This window comes from Manis javanica, chromosome 13 (assembly GCF_040802235.1).
Source record: "Manis javanica isolate MJ-LG chromosome 13, MJ_LKY, whole genome shotgun sequence".
In the NCBI taxonomy this organism is placed as follows: domain Eukaryota; kingdom Metazoa; phylum Chordata; class Mammalia; order Pholidota; family Manidae; genus Manis; species Manis javanica.
This window is the reverse complement of record NC_133168.1, coordinates 94,717,237-94,740,719: the sequence shown is the minus strand read 5'-3', so window position 1 is coordinate 94,740,719 and position 23,483 is coordinate 94,717,237. Positions and strand designations below refer to the sequence as shown.

Here is a 23,483-nt window from a genome sequence, read left to right as displayed (position 1 = left end):
TGCGCGGGAAGGCCTTCTGACGGACGCGGGACTGCGCGGGACGCTGCACGCCCACTGGCCGCGAGGGCTGTCAGGTGGGGACTATCATTTTGTTCAATATACTTTATAATTTTTCTTGAGATGACCCACGTGTTATTTTTATTTACTTATTTATTGATTGTGGTGTCATCAACACACAATCACATGAGCTACAATGTGGTTACTAGATTCTCCCCATTATCGAGTCTCCCCACACACCCCATTACACTCACTGTCCATCAGCGTAGTGAGATGCTAGAGTTATTCCTTGTCTTCTCTGTGTTTACTGCCTTTCTCGTGTTCTCCCGGTACATTATGTGTGCTAATCGTAATGCCCCCTTTCCCCCTTATCCCTCCCTTCCCACCCACCTCCACAGTCCCTTTCCGTTTGGTAACTGTCAGTCTATTCTTGGGTTCTTTGAGTCTACTGCTGTTTTGTTCCTTTAGCAAGATATCTAGAAAATCTCCAGTCACTAGAAAATTAAGTAACTTAATAACACGTGAGTTATTTACAATAGCCAAGAAATGGAAGCAACCCAAGTGTCCATCAGTAGATGAATGGATAAAGAAGAGATGGTGCATATACACAAAGAATATTATTCAGCCATAGGAAGAAAACGAATCCTACAATTTGCAACAACATGGACGGAGCTAGAGGGTATTATGCTCAGGGAAATAAGCCAGGAGGAGAAAGACAAGTACCAAAAAATGATTTCACTCATCTGTGGAGCATAAGATCAAAGCAAAAACTGAAGGAACAAAACAACAACGGACTCAGAACCCAAGAATGGACTGACGGTTACCAAAGGGAAAGGGACTGGGGAGTGTGGGTGGGGAGGAAGAAGGGGAATGAGGGGCATCGGGATCAGCACACATAATGCAGGGGGGTACGGGGGGGGGCGGATACAACTCGGGGACGACATGTAGTGACTCTACAGCGTCTCACTACGCTGACGGACAGTGACTGTAATGGGGTTTGTGCGGAGGCTTGATAATAGGGGGAATCTAGTAACCACGTTGTTGCTCATGGGACTATGTATTAATGACACCACAATAAAATAAGTAAATAAATAAATAAAAATAACACGTGGGTCATCTCATGAAAAATTAGGAAGTACGTTGAACAAAAGGAAAGTCTCCGCCTGACAGCCCTCCCGGCCACTGAGCGTGCAGCGTCCCTCGTAAACCCGCCCCCTTATGAAGGTGGGAGTGGCCAATGGGCGTGGGTCGTCCGGCTCAGGCCCTCCCCCGACAGACGGCACTGCAGACCAATGAGGGAGCTGTTCAGAGGAGCAGGTAGCCATTGGGCGTGCACGTAGAAAACGTAGCTCCGGCGCCTGCGTAGTAGCTGCAGGCGCCGCAGCCTCCACATTGAAGAGTCAGTAGGTTCTCGAACTCCGTGAGGAGGTGCTCCCGCGGTTCATTACGTTCTCCGGTCAGCCGTCCGTGACCGGGCGCCTCCGGCCGGCCATCCGTGCCGTCCGCGCAGCAAGCCCGGAGGAGCTCAGATGGTGGACCCGCGCTGTGCTCGGCTGCGCCTTCCTCCCGGCGCGAATGCCCCGGCGGCACCGACCTCGCCCCCCGCCTCGGATCGCCGCCTCGCGCCGGCTGGGCCCCGGCGCCGCACTCGGCTTCGCGGCTCTCTCTCGCCGGGCGGAGGGCGGCGATCGGCCCGTACTTGGAGCCGCTGCCCCGGCCGGACCTGCGCTCGTCCAGCTCTGCCGCCTCCAGGCTTGCACCGTCGTACGTGCTGCGGAGCGTCCAGAGCGGGCCCCGCTTCAGGGGTGAAGGCGACAGCGACGGCTCTGCGGGCCGGAAGGTACGTGACCGCGGGGCCCGGAGGGGGCGCGTGGACCCCTGCCTCCGTCTGCGGGCGCGGCGGACCGGTGAGGGGGTGGCCGTGCGAGGGGTTCGGCGAGACGCGCGTGGCCCGCTGGGCCGTAGGACGGCAGACGCGGGTGGGGGGCTCGCGGGGTCCGTCCTGAGGCCGCGCCGCCGACCTGCCACCGACGCCCAGGCCGGGTCCGCAGGCGGAGGGGCCGGGCCGGGCCGCGCAGACGGGGAGTCCGACGGGCGTCTTGCCCTGTGCGCCGTTTTCCGTCGGCGGCCTCGGGGGCGAGGGCCGGGCAAGCCGATGGTCGGGTGGGACCTGCGGCGGGGCGGCGGGTGAGGCCGCCGGAGGCAGCGCCTCCAGGATTAACAACTGTTTCCTGAGGCTCCTGTCGTCCTTGTCATTTGGGATTACCGGTTCCGTTTCCTTGCTGGTCATTGGTCTGTTTAGATTTTCTGTTTCTTCCTGGGTCACCCTTGGAAGGTTGCATTTTCCTGAAAAGTTGATCATTTCTTCTAGGTTGTCCTGTTTGTTACTATATAACTTTTCATAGTATTCTCTATTCTTCATATTTCAGTGGTGTCAGTAGTGATTTTTCCTTTCTCATTTCTGATTCTGTTCATGTGCGTAGACTTTTTTTCTTGATAAGTCTGGCTAGGGGTTTATCTATTTTGTTTCTTTTCTCCAAGAACCAGCTCCTGTTTTCATTGATTCTGTTGTTTTATTTTCCTCAATTTTATTTTTGCTCTAAACTTTATTATGTCGCTCCTTCTACTGACTTTAGGCCTCATTTGTTCTTCTTTTTCTAGTTTAGTTAATTGTGAGTTTAGACTATTCATACGGAATTGTTCTTTCCTTAGGTAGACCTGTGTTGCAATATACTTCCCTCTTAACACCGCCTTTGCTGCGTCCCACAGATTTTGCGTTGTTGGATTATTGTTGTCATTTGTTTCCATAGATTGCTTGATCTCTCTTTATTTGGTCATTGATCCATTGGTTATTTAGGAGCATGTTGTTAAGCCTCCATGTGATTGTAGGCTTTTTCGTCATCTTTGTGTAATTTATTTCTAGTTTCATACCCTTGTTATCTGAGATGTTGGTTGGTATAATTTCAGTCTTTTTGAATTTACTGAGGCTCTTTTTGTGCCCTAGTATATGATCTATTTTTGAAAATGTTCCGTGTGCACTTGAGAACAATGAGTATCTTCCTGCTTTTGAGTGGAGAGTTCTGTAGATGTCTGTAAGGTCCATCTTTTCTAATGTGTTGTTCACTGCCTCTGTCTCCTTATTTTCTCTCTGGTGCATCTGTTCTTTGGAGTGAGTGGAGTGTTGAGGTCTCCTAAAGGAACGCATTACATTCTATTTCCCCTTTTAATTCTGTTTCTATTTGTTTCACATATGTAGGTGCTCCTGTGTTGGGTGCATAGATGTTTATAATGGTTATATCCTCTTTTTGGATTGACCCCTTTATCATTATGTAATGTCCGTCTTTGTCGCCTGTGACTTTCTTTGTTTTAAAGTCTATTTTGTCCAATACAAGTACTGCAACCCCTGCTTTTTTTCCGTTAGTTGCGTGAAATATCTTTTTCCATCCCTTCACTTTTACTCTGCATATGTGTTTGGGTTTGAAGTGAGTCTCTTGTAGGCAACATCTAGATGGGTCTTGTTTTTTTTTTATCCATTCAGTGAGTCTATGTCTTTTGATTGGTGCGTTCAGACGATTTACATTTTGGGTGATTATCTATAGGTATGTACTTATTGCCATTGCAGGCTTTAGATTCATGGTTACCAAAGGTTAAAGGGTCCCTTCCTTACTATCTAAGAAGCTAACTTACCTCACTTAAGTATGCTATTATGAGCACAATCTAAAGGTTGTTTTTTTTTCCTCCTCATTATTTATATATTAGGTATCATATTCTGTACTCTTTGTCTATCCATTGTTGTTACCTCTGGTGACAGCTATTTAACCTTAGAAACATTCCATCTATAGCACTCCCTGTAAAATATGCTGTAGAGATGGTTGGTGGGAGCTAAATTCTCTCAGCTTTTGCTTAACTGGAAATTGGGTAATCCCTCCTTCAAATTTAAATGATAATCTTTTTTTAAAATTTATTATTATTTTTTTTTTGCAGCTGCATTACAATTTTATTATGGAAATTTTTCAAATTCTTACAAAAAGAGATAGCATTATGAATACCTGTGTATGCAATACTCAGTTTCAGAATCATCTAATATCCTGTAGGCATTCATCAGCATTCAAATATGCCCACTTGTGTCTTCATTTTGTTCTTTCCTTGAAAACGGATCCAATAAAGCCCATGCTCTGCAACTGCTTGATGTCTCTTGAGTCCTCCTCTAATTTATAGGGTCTCTCTCCATCTTCTTTTTTTTTTCTCTCTCTTTTTTTTTTTTTTTTGAGAGGGCATCTCTCATATTTATTGATCAAATGGTTGTTAACAATAAAATTCAGTATAGGGGGGGTCAATGCTCAATGTACAATCATTAATCCATCTCAAGCCTAATTCTCATCAGTCTCCAATCTTCTGAAGCATAATGAACAAGTTCTTACATGGTGAACGAATTCTTACATAGTGAATAAATTCTTACATGGTGAACAGTACAAGGGCATTCATCACAGAAACTTTCAGTTTTGATCACGCATTATGACCTATAAACAATCAGGTCAAATATGAATATTCGTTTGATTTTTGTACTTGATTTATATGTTGATCCCACATTTCTCCCTTTATTATTATTATTATTTTTATTTTTAATAAAATGCTGAAGTGGTAGGTAGATGCAAGATAAAGGTAGAAAACATAGTTTAGTGCTGTAAGAGGGCAAATGTAGATGATCAGATGATCAGGTGTGTGTCTGTGGACTAAGTATTAATCCAGGCTAGACAAGGGCAGCAAGACATCCACGGATGCAGAAGATTTCTCTCAAAGCAGGGGGGGTGAGGATCTGAGCCTCACCTCTGTTGATCCCCAGATTCTCACCTGATGGCCCCCCTGCGACTGTGCCTGTCTTAGGTTGTTCCTCCCTTGAGGAATCTTACCCGTCTCTGGCTAACCAGTCATCCTCCGGGGCCATACAGGGAATTGTAAAGTTGGTAAGTGAGAGAGAGGCCATATTGTTTGAAAAGGTTAGCTTTTTACTTCTTTGCAGATTTATGCCCTGTGGCTTCTATGCCCAGCACTTGTCTCGAGGTATCTTTACCACCTGGAGGAATTATGATACTCGGTAAATTCGATATGAGGTACGAATTCTATTTAAGGGTTGTAATTAGGAAGGAAGAAGAAAAGCTATAGATGTAGCATATGGAAGGAAACATGGGAGGATTGATTATTTCTTTGACATATCTTCTTGTAGAGTACCTTAAGTATGTATAGGTTTTAAACTACTAATTTGCACACACATATTAACATAATAGGAATACGGTGACATAAAGAAAGCAAATCTATAATTACCATCCATCTTCAGTGAAGCCAAGAAAACCATTTAGGTACCCTAGGCATTTGTGATAATTTGTCTATGATATGATGGATATTGTCCAACTGTACTTGACCAGTCTGAGAAAAATCAGACAGATTAAAGCAGCCCATTTCTGGGATATTATTATTATTTTTGTATGATTAATCTACAATTACATGAGCAAATTGTGTTTACTAGACTTCCCCCATCAACAAGTCCCCCCCATACCCCATTACAGTCAGTGTCTATCAGCGTGGTAAGATGGTATCGAATAACTACTTGTCTTCTCTGTGTTGTACAGCCCTCCCCATATCTCCCCTACATCATGTCTGCTAATAATAATGCCCCCCTTTTCCCCTTATCCCTCCCTTCCCACACATCACCCAGTCCCTTTCCCTTTGGTAATTGTTAGTCCATTCTTGGCTTCTGTGATTGGGCTGCTGTTTTGTTCCTTCAGTTTTTGCTTTGTTGTTAAACTCCACAGATGAGTGATATCATTTGGTACTTATCTTTCTCCTGGCTTATTTCACTGAGCATAATACCCTCTAGCTCCATCCATGTTGTTGCAAATGGTAGGATTTGTTTTCTTCTTATGGCTGAATAGTATTCCATTGTGTATATGTATCACATCTTTTTCCATTCATGTACTGATGGACACTTAGGTTGCTTCCACTTCGTGGCTATTGTAAATAGTGCTGCGATCAACATAGGGGTGTATCTGTCTTTTTCAAACTGGGCTGCTGTATTCTTAGGGTAAATTCCTAGAAGTGGAGTTCCTGGGTCAAATGATATTTCTATTTTAAGCATTTTGAGGAACCTCCATACTGCTTTCCACAATGGTTGAACTAATTTACATTCCCACCAGCAGTGTAGGAGGGTTTCCCTTTCTCCACAACCTGGCAACATTTGTTGTTTGTCTTTTGGATGGTGGCGATCCTTACCTACTGTGAAGTGATATCTCATTGTGGTTTTAAGTTGCATATCTCTGAAGACAAGCGATGTGGAGCATCTTTTCATGTGCCTGCTGGCCATCTGAATTTCTTCTTTGGAGAAGTGTCTGTTCAGCTCCTCTTCCCATTTTTTAATTGGATTATTTGCTTTTTGTTTGTTGAAGTGCATGAGCTCTTTATATATTTTGGATGTCAACCCTTTATAGGATCTGTCACTTATGAATATATTCTCCCACACTGTAGGATGCCTTTTTGTTCTATTGGTGGTGTCCTTGGCTGTCCTTTTCACCTTGATATGGTCCCACTTGTTCATTTTAACTTTTGTGTCCCTTGCCCGGGAAGATAGGTTCATGAAGAAGTTACTCATATTTACGTCCAAGAGATTTTTGCCTATATTTTTTCCTAAAAGTTTTATGGTTTCATGACTTATATTCAGGTGTTTGATCCATTTCAAATTCACTTTTGTGCATGGGCTCAGACAATCATCCAGTTTCATTCTCCTACATGTAGCTCTTCACTTTTGCCAACACTAGCTGTTCAAGAGGCTGTCATTTTCCCGTTGTGTGTCCATAGCTCCTTTATTGTATATTAATTGACCACATATGTTTGGGTTAATACCTGGACCTATTGTGTTCCACTGTTCTGTGGGTCTGTTTTTCTGCCAGTACCAAATTGTCTTGATTACTGTGGCTTTGTAGTAGAGCTTGAAGTTGGGGAGCGAGTTTGTTCTTCCTTCTCAGGATTACTTTGTCTATTTGGGGATTTTTGTGGTTCCATTATGAATTTTAAACTATTTGTTCCAGTTCGCCAAAGAACGCTGTTTATATTTTGATAGGGATTGCATTGAATCTATAGATTGCTTCAGGCAGGATGGCCATTTTGACAATATTAATTCTTCCTGGACAAGAGCATATGATGAGTTTCCATTTGTCAGTGCCCTCTTTAATTTCTCTTAAGAGTGTCTTGTACTTTTCAGGGTACAGTAGGTCTTTCACTTCCTTGGTTAGGTTTATTCCTAGGTATTTTATTCTTGTTGATGCAATTGTGATGGAATTATTTTCCTGATTTCTCTTTCTGCTAGTTCATCATTAGTGTCTAGGAAAGCAACAGATTTCTGTGTATTAATTTTGTATCCTGCAACTATGCTGAATTCACATATCAGTTCTAGTAGTTTTGGAGTGGAGTCTTTAGGGTTTTTTATATACAATATCATGTCATCCGCAAATAGTGATGGTTTGACTTGTTCTTTACCAGTCTGGGTGCCTCGTATTTCTTTGTTTTGTCTGATTGCCGTGGCTAGGACCTCCAGTACTGTGTTGAATCACAGTGGGGAGAGTGGGCATCCCTGTCTTGTTCCCGATCTCAGAGGAAAAGCTTTCAGCTTCTTGCTGTTAAGTATGATGTCGGCTGTGGGCTTGTCATATATGGCCTTTATTATGTTGAGGTACTTGCCCTCTATACCCATTTTGTTGAGAGTTTTTATCATGAATGGATGTTGAATTTTGTCAAATCTTTTTTCAGCATCTGTGGACATGATCATGTGGTTTTTGTCCTCCTTTTTGTTCATGTGCTGAATGATGTTGATGGATTATCGAATGTTTTACCATCCTTGCATCACTGAGATGAATCCCACGTGGTCATGGTGTATGATCCTCTTGATGTATTTTTGAATTTCATGTGCTAATAGTTTGTTGAGTATTTTTTTTTTTTGCTCAGAACCACTTTTATTTTTGTCTTTTCAAGATACCAAGTGTTTTTTCCACTATACCTGTTGCACACACAATATATGTACATATATGCATAAAGATAGATTTTTCCTTTAGAGAACACGCAAAATACAAAAAAGTTGCCATTGCAAGTCTGATCTGTTATCATTTCTTGCATATAAAATGTGTGTTTGTTCCCCTGCTTTTTTTTTCACAAGGCTCCCCTGATCTCAATGAAGTGGCCAGTTGGATTTTGTCTCCTCTTCTCTGTGGTCCACTGATTTCAGCCTGTACGTACTGATTCTAGACTCTCCATGTGGTGCACAAACAGCTCAGGTTAAATTAACTTGAGGACAGTGTTTTAAAATGCAGAATTACTCACACATTTTTATGCCTGTTATTAAGCATTGTTTCCAGAAGATCAATCTTTTAATTACAGTGAGCTTCCCTACTGGTGCTCTCAGTAACAGGAAGTGTATTGTGTGAGCCTACTGGAAAAATAAATAGAAGGAAAGAGATTCTTTATAGCACGTTTTCTTTGTAAAAGTAACATCTCCAGGGTATTGAATAGAGTCTGGTCTTCACCAGCCTATCTAAGGTTGGTCCTATAATCTCCATGGAAAATTTACCTTCGTGAGTTCATGCTTGATAGGAAGAACTTATAATAGATACATGCTAATACTTATTGTGTATTTGCTGTGCAATGGGAATTGTGCTAATCATGTTAAATTATATACCATGACGTTGGCTCTGTTATTCTTCCTTATTTTAGAAGTGAAGAAACTAAGGCTATTCAACAGTTAATCTGTGGCCTTATAACAGTAAGTGGAGCACTATGTTCAATTTAGCTGTATCTTACCACAAAGGTAATGGTATTAACTCTGATGCTCTTCCTTCCTTCCTTCCTTCCTTCCTTCCTTCCTTCCTTCCTTCCTTCCTTCCTTCCTTCCTTCCTTCCTTCCTTCCTACCTTCCTTCCTCCCTTCCTTCCTCCCTCCCTCCCTGTACAATTACATGACGAACATTATGTTTCCTAGGCTCCCCCTTCACCAAGTCCCCCCGACAAACTCCATTACAGTCACTGTCCATCAGCGTTGTAAGATGTTGTAGAATCACCACTTGTCTTCTGTGTGTTGCACAGCCCTCCCGAAGCCCCTCCCATTATACATGCTAATCGTAATACCCCCTTTCTTTTTCACCCTTATCCCTCCCTTCCCACCCATCCTCCCCAGTCCATTTTCCTTTGGTAACTGTTAGTCCATTTTTGGGTTCTGTGATTCTGCTGCTTTCTTGTTCCTTCAGTTTTTCTTTGTTCTTATACTCCATATATGAGTGAAATCATTTGGTAATTGTATTTCTCTGCCTGGCTTATTTCACGGAGCATAATACCCTCTAGCTCCATCCATGTTGTTACAAATGGCAGGAATTGTTTTCTTCTTGTGGCTGAATAATATTCCATTGTGTATACGTACCACATCTTCTTTATCCATTCATCTACTGATGGACACTTAGGTTGCTTCCATTTCTTGGCTATTGTAAATAGTGCTGCGATAGACATAGGGGTGCAACTGTCCTTTTCAAACTGGGCTGCTGCATTCTTAGGATAAATTCCTAGAAGTGGATTGTTGAGTATTTTTGCATGTATGTTTGTCAGCGATATTGGTCTGTAATTTTCATTTTTTGTGGTGTCTTTGCCTGGTTTTTGTATTAAGGTGATGCTAGCCTCGTAGAATGAGTTTCGAAGTATTCCTTCTTCTTCTTTTTGGAAAAGTTTAAGGAGGATGACTATTAAATCTTCACTACATGTTTGATTAAAGTCAGCAGTACAGCCATCTGGTTCAGGTGTTGTGTTCGTAGGTAGTTTTTTGATGACCAGTTTAATTTTGTTGCCAGTAATTGGTCTGTTCAGATTTTCTGTTCTTTCTGGGTTAGCCTTGGAGGGTTGCATTTTTCTAGAAAGTTGTCCATTTCCTGTAGGTTATCCAGTGTGTTAGCATATAATTTTTCATAGTATTGTCTCATATTCTTTGTATTTCTGTGCTTTCTGAAGTGATTTTTCCTTCCTCATATGTGATTCTGTTTATGTGTGCAGCTCTCTTTTTTTCTTGGTTAGTCTGGCTAGGGGTTTATCCATTTTGTTTATTTTCTCAAAGAATCGTCTCCTGCTTTCATTGATTCTTTGTATTATTTCATTCTTCTTGGTTTTATTTATTTCTGCTCCAATCTTTAGTATGTTCCTTCTCCTGCTGACTTTGGGCCTCATTTATTCTTCTTTTTCTAGTTGTGCTTTTTGTGAGTTTAGACTGTTCATATGCGATTGATCTTCTCTCCTGAGGGAGGCCTGTATTGCAATATACTTCCCTCTTAGCACCGCCTTGTCTGTGTCCCACAGATTTTGCGTTGTTCAATTTTTATTGTTGTCATTTGTCTCCGTATATTGCTTGATCTCTGTTTCTATTTGGTCATTGATCCGTTGGTTGTTTAAGAGCATGTGGTGAATCCGCCATGCGGTGGTAGGCTTTTTCATTTTATTTGCGTAATTCATTTCTAGTTTCATACCCTTGTGGTGTGAGAAGGTGCATCGTTTTTGGGGGCTCGTCCGGGATAACTTCAGAGGTGAGTATAGGCATCCGAGCCTGCCTTTTCCTTCTGTTCTGTCCTTATAGGAGGAAGCCGTCTATGGCGCACAACATCGGGCGCTCGTCAGCCACTTAAATGGGACTAGCCCGGCTGCCGATCTCAAAGTCTCGAGCGCCAGGTTCCCCTGCGTCTCCCTCAGTGGATCCCCCATCTCCCTTGGGAGCCGGGAAAGTCACCTGAGTGGAGGCCAGGATTTCCCTTCAGAGGCATCTCCCTGGATGCAAGGGACTGAGGAAGGCCGTGGACATCTCCGAGAGTGTCGGCTGAGGCTGCGCTTCAGCGGCTTCTCAAAGGCCTGCATGTCTGGAATCAGACCCCGACAGCCCGACTGGGTATCCACGAGGAGTGTCTCTCTTTCTGTCTGCCTGACTTCCAGCCTGCTTCTCCGGGCCGCCCCAGCCTCTGGGTGAGGCAAGGGTGCTCTTTACTTCCTTTACTCGCTCGATGTGTGCCTCCAACGTCATCAGTGCCACGGACCCCGATGCTCAGCACCGCAAGGTAGGAGATTACGCTTCACTCTTATTCCTGATGAAATGCTGTACCTTTTATCTCATAAAAATGTGTCCTGTTCGTTGAAGAATGCTGTTGTTATTTTGATGGGGATTGCATTGAATCTGTGGATTGTTTTAGGCAGGATGGGCATTTTGATAATATTAATTCCTCCTAGCCAGGAGCATGGGATGAGTTTGCATTTGTTAGTGTCCTCTTTCATTTCTGTTAAGAGTGTCTTGTAGTTCTCAGCGTATGGTAGGTCTTTCAGTTACTTGGTTAGGTTTATTCCTATGTATTTTTATTCTTGTTGATGCAATTGTGAATGGAATTGTTTTCCTGATTTCTCTGCTACTTCATTGTTTGTGTCTAGGAAAGCAACAGGTTTCTGTGTATTAATTGTGTATCCTGCAACTCTGCTGAATTCAGATATCAGTTCTAGTAGTTTTGGAGTGGAGTCTTTAGGGTTTTTTTATATACAATATCATGTCATCTGCAAATAGTGACGGTTTGACTTGTTCTTTATCAATCTGGGTGCCTCATATTTCTTTGTTTTGTCTTACTGCCGTGGCTAGGACGTCCAGTACTGTGTTGAATCACAGTGGGGAGAGTGGGCATCCCTGTCTTGTTCCCAATCTCAGAGGAAAAGCTTTCACCTTCTTTCTGTTAAGTATGGTGTTGACTGTGGGCTTGTCATATATGGCCTTTATTATTATGTTGAGGTACTTGCCCTGTATACCCATTTTGTTGAGAGTTTTTATTATGAATGGATGTTGAATTTTGTCAAATGTTTTTTCAGCATCTGTGGACGTGATCATGTGGTTTTTGTCCTCCTTTTTGTTCATGTGCTGGATGATGTTGATCGATTATCGAATGTTTTACCATCCTTGCATCACTGAGATGAATCCCACTTGGTCATGGTATATGATCCTCTTGATGTATTTTTGAATTTGGTGTGCTAATAGTTTCTTGAGTTTTTTTGAGTTTTTTTTGCAGAGAACCACTTTTATTTTTGTCTTTTGAAGATACCAAGTGTATTTCCCACTATACCTGCAGCACACACATTAATATATGTGCATATGTGCATAAAGATAGATTTTTCCTTTAGAGAACACGCAAAATACAAAAAAGTTGCCATTGCAAATCTGAACTGTTATCATCTGTTCATATAAAATGTGTGTTCCCTGCTTTTTTTTTCAAAAGGCTCCCCTGATCTCAATGAAGTGGGCAATTGGAGTTTATCTCCTCTTCTCTGTGGTCCACTCATTTCAGCCTGTACATTCTGATTCTAGACTCTCCATGTGGTGCACAAACAGCTCAGGTTAAATTAACTTGAGGACAGTGTTTTAAAATGCAGAATTACTCACACATTTTTATGCCTGTTATTAAGCATTGTTTCCAGAAGATCAATCTTTTAATTACAGTGAGCTTCCCTACTGGTGGCTCTCAGTAACAGGAAGTGTATTGTGTGAGCCTACTGGAAAAATAAATAGAAGGGAAAACATTGTTTATAGCACATTGCCTTTGTAAAAGTAACATCTCCAGGGTATTGAATAGCGTCTGGTCTTCACCAGCCTATCTAAGGTTGGTCCTATAATCTCCATGGAAAACTTACCTTCATGAGTTCATGCTTTATAGGAAGCACTTATAATAGATACATGCTAATACTTATTGTGTATTTCCTGTGCAATGGGAATTTTGTTAGTCATGTTAAATTATATACTATGAGGTGGGCTCTGTTATCCTTCCCTGTTTTAGAAGTGAAGAAACTAAGGCTATTCAACAGTTAATCTGTGGCCTCATAACAGTAAGTGGAGCACTATGTTCAATTTAGCTGTATCTTACCACAAAGGTAATGGTATTAACTCTGATGCCCTTCTTCCTTCCTTTCGTTCCTCCCTCCCTCCCTCTACAATTACATGAAGAACATTATATTTACTAGGCTCCCCCTTCACCAAGTCCCCCCCCCCCCCGGACAAACCCCATTACAGTCACTGTCCATCAGCGTTGTAAGATGTTGTAGAATCACTACTTCTCTTCTCTGTGCTGCACAGCCCTCCCCAAACCTCCCCCACTATACATGCTAATGATTATGCCCCCTTCTTTTTCCCCCTTTTCCCTCCCTTCCCACCCATCCTCCCCAGTCCATTTTCCTTTGGTAACTGTTAGTCCATTTTTGGGTTCTGTGATTCTGCTGCTTTCTTGTTCCTTCAGTTTTTCTTTTTTCTTATACTCCATATATGAGTGAAATCACTTGGTGCTTGTAGAGTCACTCCAGGTCGTCTCCGTGTTGTGTCGCCCTCCCCGCGCCCCCCCACCCCCTTCATTATGTGTGCTGATCCCGATGCCGCTCATTCCCCTTCTCTCTCCCCACCCACACTGCCCCATCGCTTTCCCTTTGGTAACTGTCAGTCCATTCTTGGGTTCTGTGAATCCGTTGTGTTTTGTTCCTTCCGTATCCATTCATCTACTGATGGACACTTAGGTAGCTTCCATTTCTTGGCTATTTTAAATAACTCACGTGTTATTAAGTTACTTAATTTTTAAGTGACTGGAGATTTCCTAGATATCTTTCTAAAGGAATAAAACAGCAGCAGACTCAAAGAACCCAAGCATGGACTGACAGTTACCAAACGGAGAGAGAGACTGAGGAGGTGGGTGGGAAGGGAGGGATAAGGGGGAAAAGGGGCATTACGATTAGCACACATAAGGTACCGGGGGACACGAGAAAGGCAGTAAATACAGAGAAGACAAATAATGACTCTAGCATCTTACTACGCTGATGGACAGTGACTGTAATGGGGTGTGTGGGGAGACTTGATAATGGGGGGAATCTAGTAACCACATTGTTGCTCATGTGACTGTGTTTTAACGACACCACAATAAATAAATTAATTAATTAATTAAAATAACACGTGGGACATGTCATGAAAAATTAGAAAGTACATGGAACAAAATGATAGTCCCGGCCCCGACTGACGGCACTGCAGGCCAATGAGGGAGCGGTTCCGCGGGGCAGGTACCCATTGGGCGCGCGCGCAGAAACCTGTATCTTCGGCGGCTGGGGAACAGCTGCAGGCGACGCAGCCGCCGTTTTGAAGAGTCATTAGGTTCGCGAGCGCCGCCAGGAGGAGCGGCTCCCACGGCTCAGTCCGTGCTCCGGTCCGCTGTCCATGTCCGGGCGCCTCCGTGCCGCGTCCCGCCCGCGCAGCGAGCCCGGCGGAGCCCTGATGGTGGACCGGCGCTGTGCTCGGCTGCGCCTTCCTCCCGGCGCGCAGGCACCGGCGGCACCGGCGATCGGCCCGGACTTGGAGCCGCCGCCCCGGCCGGACCTGCGCTCGTCCAGCGCTGCCTCCTCCAGCCTTGCACCGTCGGACCTGCTGCGGAGCGTCCAGAGCGGGCCCCGCTTCAGGGGTGAAGGCGACACCGACGGCTCTGTGGGCCGCAAGGTACGTGGCGGCGGGGCCCAGACGGGGCGCGTGGACCCCTGCCTCCGCCTGCGGCGCGGCGGACCGGTGAGGGGGCGGCCGTGCGAGGCGCTCGGCGGGTCGAGCAGGGCCGGGGGCGGCCGACGCGGGTGGGGGTCTCGCGGGGCCCAGCCTGGAGCCGCGACGCCGACCTGCCACTGCCTCCCGGTCCAGGTCGGCAGGCGGAGGTGCCGGGCCGTGCCGCGCAGACGGGGAGGCCGGCGGGCGTCTTGCCCTGTGCGCCGTTTTCCGTCGGCGGCCTCGGGGGCGAGGGCCGGGCGAGCCGAGGGTGGTGGGACCCGCGGAGGGGCGGCGGGGGAGAGGCCGCCGGAGGCAGCTCCTCCAGGAGTAACAGCTGTTTCCTGAGGCTCCTGTCGTCCCTGTCATTTGGTCTGTTCAGGTTTTCTGGTTCTTCCTGGGTCACCCTGGGAAGGTTGCATTTTCCTAGAAAGTTCAGCATTTCTTCTAGGTTGTCCTTTTTGTTACCAAATAATTTTTCATAGTATTCTCTAATCTTCATATTTCCGTGGTGTCCGTAGTGATTTTTCCTTTCTCATTTCTGATTCTGTTCATGTCCGTAGACTCTTTTTTTCTTGATAAATATGGCTAGGAGTTTATCTATTTTGTTTATTTTCTCGAAGAACCAGCTCCTGCTTTCATTGATTCTGTTGTTTTTTTCTTCTCAATTTTATTTATGTTTGCTCTAATCATTATTATGTCCCTCCTTCTCCTGACTTTGGGCCTAATTTGTTCTTCTTTTTCTAATTTAGTTAAATGTGAGTTTAGACTGTTCATATGGGATTGTTGTTCTTCCCTGAGGTAGGCCTGTGGTGTAATACGCTTCCTTCTTACCACCGCCTTCATTGAGTCCCACAGATTTTGCGTTTTTGAATTATTGCTGTTATTTGATTCCATATATTGCTTGATCTCTGTTTTTATTTGGTCATTGATCTACTGGTTATTTAGGAGCATGTTGTTAAGCCTCCATGTGATTGTAGGCCATTTCGTCGTATTTGTGTAATTAATTTCTAGTTTCATACCCTTGTGGTCTGAGAAGCTGGTTGGTACAATTTCAATATTTTTGAATTTTCTGAGGCTCTTTTTGTGGCCTAGTATATGATCTGTTCTTGAAAATCTTCCATGTGCACTTGAGAAGAATGTGTATAGTGCTGCTTTTGAGTGGAGAGTTCTGTAGATGTGTAAGGTCCATCTGTTGTAATGTGTTCTTCACTGCCTCTGTGTCCTTTCTGTCTGGTTGATCTGTTCTTTGGAGTGAGTGGAGTATTGAACTCTCCTAAAATGAATGCATTGCATTCTATTTCCCCTTTCAATTCTGTTAGTATTTGTTTCACATATGTACGTGCTCCTGTGTTGGGTGCATAGATGTTTATAATGCTTATATCCTCTTGTTGGATTGACCCCTTTATCATTATGTAATGTCCGTCTTTGTCGCTTGTGACTTTCTTTCTTTTAATGTCTATTTTGTTAAATACAAGTACTGCAACACGTGCTTTTTTCTCCCTGTTAGTTGCATGAAGTACCTTTTCCATCCCTTCACTCTTTGTTGGTGTTTGTCTTTGGGTTTGAAGCGAGTCTCTTGTAGAGAGTATATGCGTGGGTCTTGTTTTTTTACCCATTCAGTGACTCTGTGTGTTTTGATTGGTACATTCAGACCATTTACATTTAGGGTGATTATCGATAGTTATGTACTTATTGCCATTGCAGGCTTTAGCTTCGTGGTTACCAAAAGGTAAAGGGGTACCTTCCTTACTACCTAAGCATCTAATTTAACTCACTTAAGTATGCTATTACAAACACAATCTGAAGGTTGTTTTTCTTTTTCCCTCCTCATTCTTTATGTATTAGGTATGGTTTTCTGTAGTCTTTGTCTGTCCCTTTTTATTACCTCTGGTGACAGCTATTTAACCTTAGGAACACCTCCATCTATAGCAGTCCCTCCAAAATACACTGTAGAGATGGGTGGTGCGAGCTAAATTCTCTCAGCTTTTGCTTATCTGGAAATTGTTTAATCTCTCCTTAAAATTTAAATGATAATAGTTTCTATTTTAATTTTTTATTCAGTTGTTATAAGTTTTTTGTATGATTAATCTACAATTACATGAGCAACATTATGTTTACTAGACTCCCTCGATCGTCAAGTCACGCCCACATACCGCTTATAATCAGTGTCCATCAGTGTAGTAACATGCTATAGAATCACTACTTGTCTTGTCTGTGTTGTACAGCCCACCTAGTGCCCCGCCCCCACATTATGTCTGCTAATAGCAATGCCCATTTTTTTCTGCTTATCCCTCCCTTCCCACAACCATCCTCCCCAGTCCCTTTCCCTTTGGTAACTGTTAGGTCCATTCTTTGTCTCTCTGATTCTGCTGCTGTTTTGTTCCCTCAGTTTTTCTTTTGTTCTTATACTCCACATATGAGTGAAATAATTTGGTGCTTGTCTCTCTCTGACTGGCTTATTTCACTGAGCGTAATACCCTCTAGCTCCATCCATGTTGTTTTAAATGGCAGGATTTGTTTTCTTCTTATGGCTGGATAATATTCCATTGTGTATATGTACCGCATGTTCTTTAGCCATTCATGTACTGATGGACACTTAGGTTACTTCCATTTCTTGGCTATTGTAAATAATGCTGTGATAAACCTAATGGTGCATCTGTCTTTTTCAAACTGGGCTGCTGCATTCTTTGGGTAAATCCGAGAAGTGGATTGTTGAGTATTTATGCATGTATGTTTGTCAGCGATATTGGTCTGTAACTTTCTTTTTTTGTGGTGTCTTTGCCTGGTTTTGGTATTAAGGCGATGCTGGCCTCGTAGAATGAGTTTGGAAGTATTGCTGGTTCTTCTACTTTTTGGAAAAGTTTAAGGACGATGACTATTAGATCTTCGGTACATGTTTGTTTAAAGTCAGCAGTGCAGCCATCTGGTTCAGGTGTTTTGTTCTTAGGTAGTTTTTTGATTACCAGTTCAGTTTTGTTCCTAGTCATTGGTCTGTTCAGATTTTCTGTTCTTTCTGGGTGAGCCTTGGACGGTTGCATTTTTCTAGAAAGTTGTCCATTTCTTGTAGGTTATCCAGTGTGTTGGCATATAATTTTTCATGGTATTCTCTCCTAATTCTTTGTGTTTCTGTAGTGATTTTTCCTTTCTCATTTCTGATTCTGTTTGTGTGTGCAGGCTCTCTTTTTTTCTTGATTAGTCTGGCCAGGGGTTTATCCATTTTGTATATTTTCTCGAAGAATCAGCTCCTGCTTTCATCGATTCTTTGTATTGTTTCATTCTTCTCGGTTTTATTTATTTCTGCTCCACTCTTTATTGTGTTCCTCCACCTGCTGACTATGGGCCCCATTTGTTTCTTCTTTGTCTTGTTGTGATAGTTTTCAGTTTAGACTCTTCATATGCGATTGATCTTCTCTCCTGAGGGAGGCCTGTATTGCAATATACTTCCCTCTTAGCACCGCCTTGTCTGTGTCCCACAGATTTTGCGTTGTTCAATTTTTATTGTTGTCATTTGTCTCCGTATATTGCTTGATCTCTGTTTCTATTTGGTCATTGATCCGTTGGTTGTTTAAGAGCATGTGGTGAATCCGCCATGCGGTGGTAGGCTTTTTCATTTTATTTGCGTAATTCATTTCTAGTTTCATACCCTTGTGGTGTGAGAAGGTGCATCGTTTTTGGGGGCTCGTCCGGGATAACTTCGGAGGTGAGTATAGGCATCCGAGCCTGCCTTTTCCTTCTGTTCTGTCCTTATAGGAGGAAGCCGTCTATGGCGCACAACATCGGGCGCTCGTCAGCCACTTAAATGGGACTAGCCCGGCTGCCGATCTCAAAGTCTCGAGCGCCAGGTTCCCCTGCGTCTCCCTCAGTGGATCCCCCGTCTCCCTTGGGAGCCGGGAAAGTCACCTGAGTGGAGGCCAGGATTTCCCTTCAGAGGCATCTCCCTGGATTCGAGGGACTGAGGAAGGCCGTGGGCACCTGCGAGAGTCTAGGCTGAGGCTGCTCTTCAGCGGCTTCTCAAAGGCCCGCGTGTCTGGAATCAGCCCCCGACAGCCCGACTGGGTATCCACGAGGAGTGTCTCTCTTTCTGTCTGCGTGACTTCCAGCCTGCTTCTCCGGGCCGCCCCAGCCTCTGGGTGAGGCAAGGGTGCTGTTTACTTCCTTTACTTGCTCGATGTGTGCCTCTAACTTTGTCAGTGCCACGGACCCTGATGCTCAGCACCGCAAGGTAGAAGGTCCATGCTTCACTCCTATTCCTGACAAAATGCTGTACTTTCTGTCTCATAAAAATGTGTCTGGTTCTTTGAAGAATGCTGTTGGTATTTTCATGGGGATTGCATTGAATCTGTAGATTGGTTTAGGCAGGATGGCCATTTTGATAATATTAATTCCTCTTAGCCAGGAGCATGGGATGAGTTTCCATTTGTTAGTGTCCTCTTTAACTTCTGTTAAGAGTGTCTTGCAGTTTTCAGGGTATGGTAGGTCTTTCAGTTCCTTGGTTAGGTTTATTCCTAGGTATTTTATTCTTGTTGATGCAGTTGTGAATGGGATTGTTTTCCTGATTTCTGTTTCTGCTAGTTCATCATTAGTGTATAGGAAAGCAACAGGTTTCTGTGTATTAATTTTGTATCCTGCAACTATGGTGAATTCAGATATTACTTGTCATGGTTTTGGAGTGGAGTCTTAAGGTTTTTTTATGTACTATATCATGTCATCTGCAAATAGTGACAGTTTGACTTGTTCTTTACCAGTCTGGATGCCTTGTATTTCTTTGTTTTGTCTGATTGCCGTGGCTAGGACCTCCAGTACTGTGTTGAATCACAGTGGGGAGAGTGGGCATCCCTGTCTTGTTCCGGATCTGAGAGGAAAAGCTTTCAGCTTCTCGCTGCTAAGTATGATGTTGGCTGTGGGCTTGTCATATATGCCCTTTATTATGTTGAGGTACTTGCTCTGTATACGCATTTTGTTGAATGTTTTTATCATGAATGGATATTGAATTTTGTTGAATGTGTCTTTTGGCATCTGTGGAGATGATCGTGTGGTTTTTGTCCTCCTGTTTGCTGATGTGGTGGATGATGTTGATAGATTTTCTTATACTGTACCATCCTTGCTTCCCTGGAATAACTCCTACTTCATCATGATGAATGATCTTTTTGATTTATTTTTGAATTTGTGTGCTAATATTTTGTTTCAGTATTTTTGCATCTACGTTTGTCAGCGATATTGGTCTGTAATTTTCTTTTTTGTGGTGTCTTTGATGGTTTTGGTATTAAGGTGACGCTGGCCTCGTAGAATGTGTTTGGAAGTATTCCTTCCTCTTCTACTGTTTGGAAAAGTTTAAGGAGGATGAGTATTAGATCTTCACTAAATGTTTGATTAAAGTCAGCGGTGAATCCATCTGCTTCAGGTGTTTTGTCCTGTGCAGTAGTCAGGCTGAAAGCTGAGTCCAACATGTAAATGGTTCTATTGTATTGACCCCCCTTCCTTAAGGCAGCCATCCCGGGGCTTTGTCATTTCCCTACCTGTAGCCCCAGGGAAGCAAAACAGGCTTGTGACTCTGACCAAGGCTCTGGCAGCGAGAGGTCACACAGTTCCGACACCTATCGGACGGTCAGGGGCCTCTCAAGGAATGATCCCTAGTGTACTATGTTAAAGCTTGTGCAGAGACAACTAGGATCTACATGAAACTCCCAAAAGGCATAAAGTTGAGGCACACTGGCAAGCTCCCTCTAAATCCAGAGCTCTGAGGCGACTCTTGCTTAGTGGGAAGGCAAGAGGGAAATCAAGGCAAGGTGCAGGCCGTGGTGGTAAGGAGTGGTGAAATGCAGTATGCCTGGCAGAGGAGGTGATTGACCACTGTCACCCAGGAATAGAAGTGCCCATCTTCTGACACCCTCTCACTGACCACTGATGGAGACCTACCTGCACCCTTTACTGCACCCCCCCTTCTCAGCACGAAGCAGCCAGAGCGGTCATCGCCCCCCCTCCCTCGCAGCAGCTAGGGTCTCTATCTGTAGAGGTGGGGAATGAGACAGGGACCATGGGTGTAGTGAGAGTAGGATGAGGGCCTCTGGAAAAAGCCCCGTACCAGAGCTCCGTATTAAACAATTAAGCAACATCAGAGTCACATTAATTCTCTGAAATATCATACTAGGAATATAAGCATTCTTCAGTGAACATTAGTTAAAACTAAAAATCAAGGAGTAACTTGGCCTGGAATGTTTGAATATCCCCCAGATCAGAAAATACCTCCACATAGCCCCTGTCTTCATTGTGTCAATTAGATGAGGCTGTTGTAAAGTTTATTTTAGGAGCTAAAAGGTCCGGCTTATCTTTAACTTTGCCCGGATGCTGCTTTTCCTCCTTCATCCCGTAATCATGTAATGTATAACCTGGGCAACGAACATGGCAAGTAATCCCAGTCACAGAGAACATAGTCAAAGGCAGGAAGGATCCCATCTTAAAGATAAGATTGCATTTTAACCCCCAGGAAGTTAAGAAGTAAGATTCTTAGCTTACCCTTTAGCCAACAGACAATAACTCAGCCCACCTTGAGTTCTGGGCAGGCGGCCTTGTTTGTTATGCTCCCAGACCAAGATGCCAGTGTATCAGGGAGAAATCAGAGCAGTAAGTTTCTTTTGTGAAGTTAATTTCAAATATTCAGGGACCACTTAAGTCCACACCCCGAAGCGTGTATCCGGTTCCCAAAAAACCCTCAATTGCCTATAAAACCCCTAGGCAACGCACAACTCTGGGCTCCCTTGTCCCCTCCCGGCGTGAGCCAGCAGGTCTGTCATCTCACAGTATCTCTCAGTGAAAGCCTCTCCCTGGCTCTCCTACCTTGGGTGTTTGCTAAGTTCATTGTTCAACTCTGCCAACAAGAACCCCGCCATCAGTTCCACGGGAGGGTAGGGATGGTGACTGCTCTCTTGTTGCACAGTCCTTTTTGATTTAAAGAATGTTAGCCTGACTTCTGGTTAGTTACTCAAGTTACCTTGAAACCTTTTTCATAGTTGAGTAAAAATTTCAGTGTCTGTGTTTGTGGGCGGTAGCATGAGAAGAGGGAATGAATTAAGATGGGTGAGGGGGTTATGCAGCCAAGGGTAGTATCTTACTTGCTAAAGGCTGAAACGCGTGTGGGACTGATGTGACCCTGTCTTAGGAGATGTTTTGTTTGGAAATTACAACATAGATGCCTTAATTGGAACTCATAACATTATTTTTACGTGTGATTTTGTGGCAAAGCCTTTGTCAGCTGGAGCAGGGCAGGTGGATGCTGTTTTTTGGATGATACTTTTTATTTTGCAGCTGACATTTAAAGAACTAAACAACTGAACACTGGAAAGGAGACATCTAAAATGTTTATATTGACAAAGATTAAAGTTCAGTTACTGAAAGGCTATCTCGTTGGCAGTAGACACAAATATCGGTAGCTATCATGCACTGTACGGGGCATCTTTCAGTGGACATATAAAGTAGGGATGAGGGGAAAAACACAGAATGGTAAGTTAGAATCCCTAATAGGCCAGAAGCCGTCTTCCTGTCTTTGTGCTCTAACGTCTTCATCCAAGTTCTTCAAGTGCAATTCAGCATTGCTTTCTGACAGAACAAATGTCAGTATTTGCTTGGAATTTCTTTGGGGAGCCTGAATTATTTGCATTTTTCTGGGAACGGTCTGCCCTTGAAAACTACCGAGTGCCCTGCCATGATGGGAATTTACTCGGCCAGTTTTTTTGCCTATGTGTGTCGTAATTTGGGGGTTTTGTGGAATCCTCTTAGAAAGGCAGTATGAACCTCGGGTGATTGGAGAGAGGCCAGGAGTTTGTAGTTGCCCTGAGGAGCACGGAGTGAACACAGAAGAGGTTTCAGCTCTCTGCAGTTGAAGAGTACCTGGGCCTTTATGGTAACGGATTTGCAGAGACTTGCCCAACCCCCCCGGGACCTCCCTTAGGACAGATAACCACGTTTTTCTTGGTTCCTACAAAAATTCCAAAGTTGCTGTGGTTGTTCCTGGGCTGGGAAACAGAAGACCAGACGACCTTTAAAAAGTGTTTGTTTTGGTGACTTAAGGGGCAAAACTCCCTCTCTTGGGTTATCTGTGTGCCTGAAATGGTTTCTTGAATCCTTTAGAATTCAGGAAACAATCAATGATGCGGGGCCTGAATTTATATTTATTATATGTATTTTTGTTGACACGCAGGCTTTCAGGTTATGGCATAGCACTGATTTTAAATACGGTATTTCATGGCTTTACGTTGTAGAAGACGTCACCAAAGGTTTTTATTGCTGTTTTTGTTCTTGTGTGAGGTATTTGGGGCAATGAAAAAACTTAATGCTGAGAACATGTTTTAGGGTTAAAAAGTCCAGTAATTAGGCATGTTTTGGTGTGACTTACAGCCTCCCTTGGCTCTGAGTGGACCCTCCCCAGCTGGGACCACACTGCTTTGTCGTGGTCTTGTGGATGACATTCCAGTGTTCCTGGGATGTTCCTTTAAGGTGCTTTGTATTTCTGGGCATGTCATTTTGATACCTTTGATAATTAGTTATACTGAGAATATAGTTTAAAAAAATAAATCAAAAGAAAGCAGAATTTGGATTATTAAAACAAAAGCTTTAGAGCATGGTTATCACAAGCCGTGAGAATTCCTGTGCCCGCACTGCAGTGTTTGTTGGGGGGTGTCTCCTGTTAGAGCTCTGGTCCCCCCACCACCTGTCACCTCCATTTTAGAGACTGCCCCCTCTCATGATCTTTCTGTTCTGAATTTTTCACAGTGGCGTCTAACTCAGAAGTAAATAGTCTTCATCGGGTCATCTTAGTTGAGATTCAAGCTACTTAATTAGTATGAATATTAAAATTTGTGCCGTGCATTCCTTAGCGTGACTGGTTTATTTTG

The 23,483-nt window shown here is 43.7% G+C and overlaps 1 protein-coding gene across 1 annotated transcript; it reads left to right on the top strand.

Annotated features, from left to right (window-relative positions):
• Nucleotides 1–13,864: 13,864 nt before the first annotated feature.
• LOC140845679 (uncharacterized) lies at nucleotides 13,865–18,969 on the top strand. Its single transcript, XM_073220401.1, has 2 exons — nucleotides 13,865–14,556; nucleotides 18,346–18,969. The coding sequence occupies exons 1-2, from the start codon at nucleotides 14,281–14,283 to the stop codon at nucleotides 18,727–18,729; spliced, it is 660 nt and encodes a 219-aa protein (XP_073076502.1). The 5' UTR covers nucleotides 13,865–14,280; the 3' UTR covers nucleotides 18,730–18,969.
• Nucleotides 18,970–23,483: the final 4,514 nt, after the last annotated feature.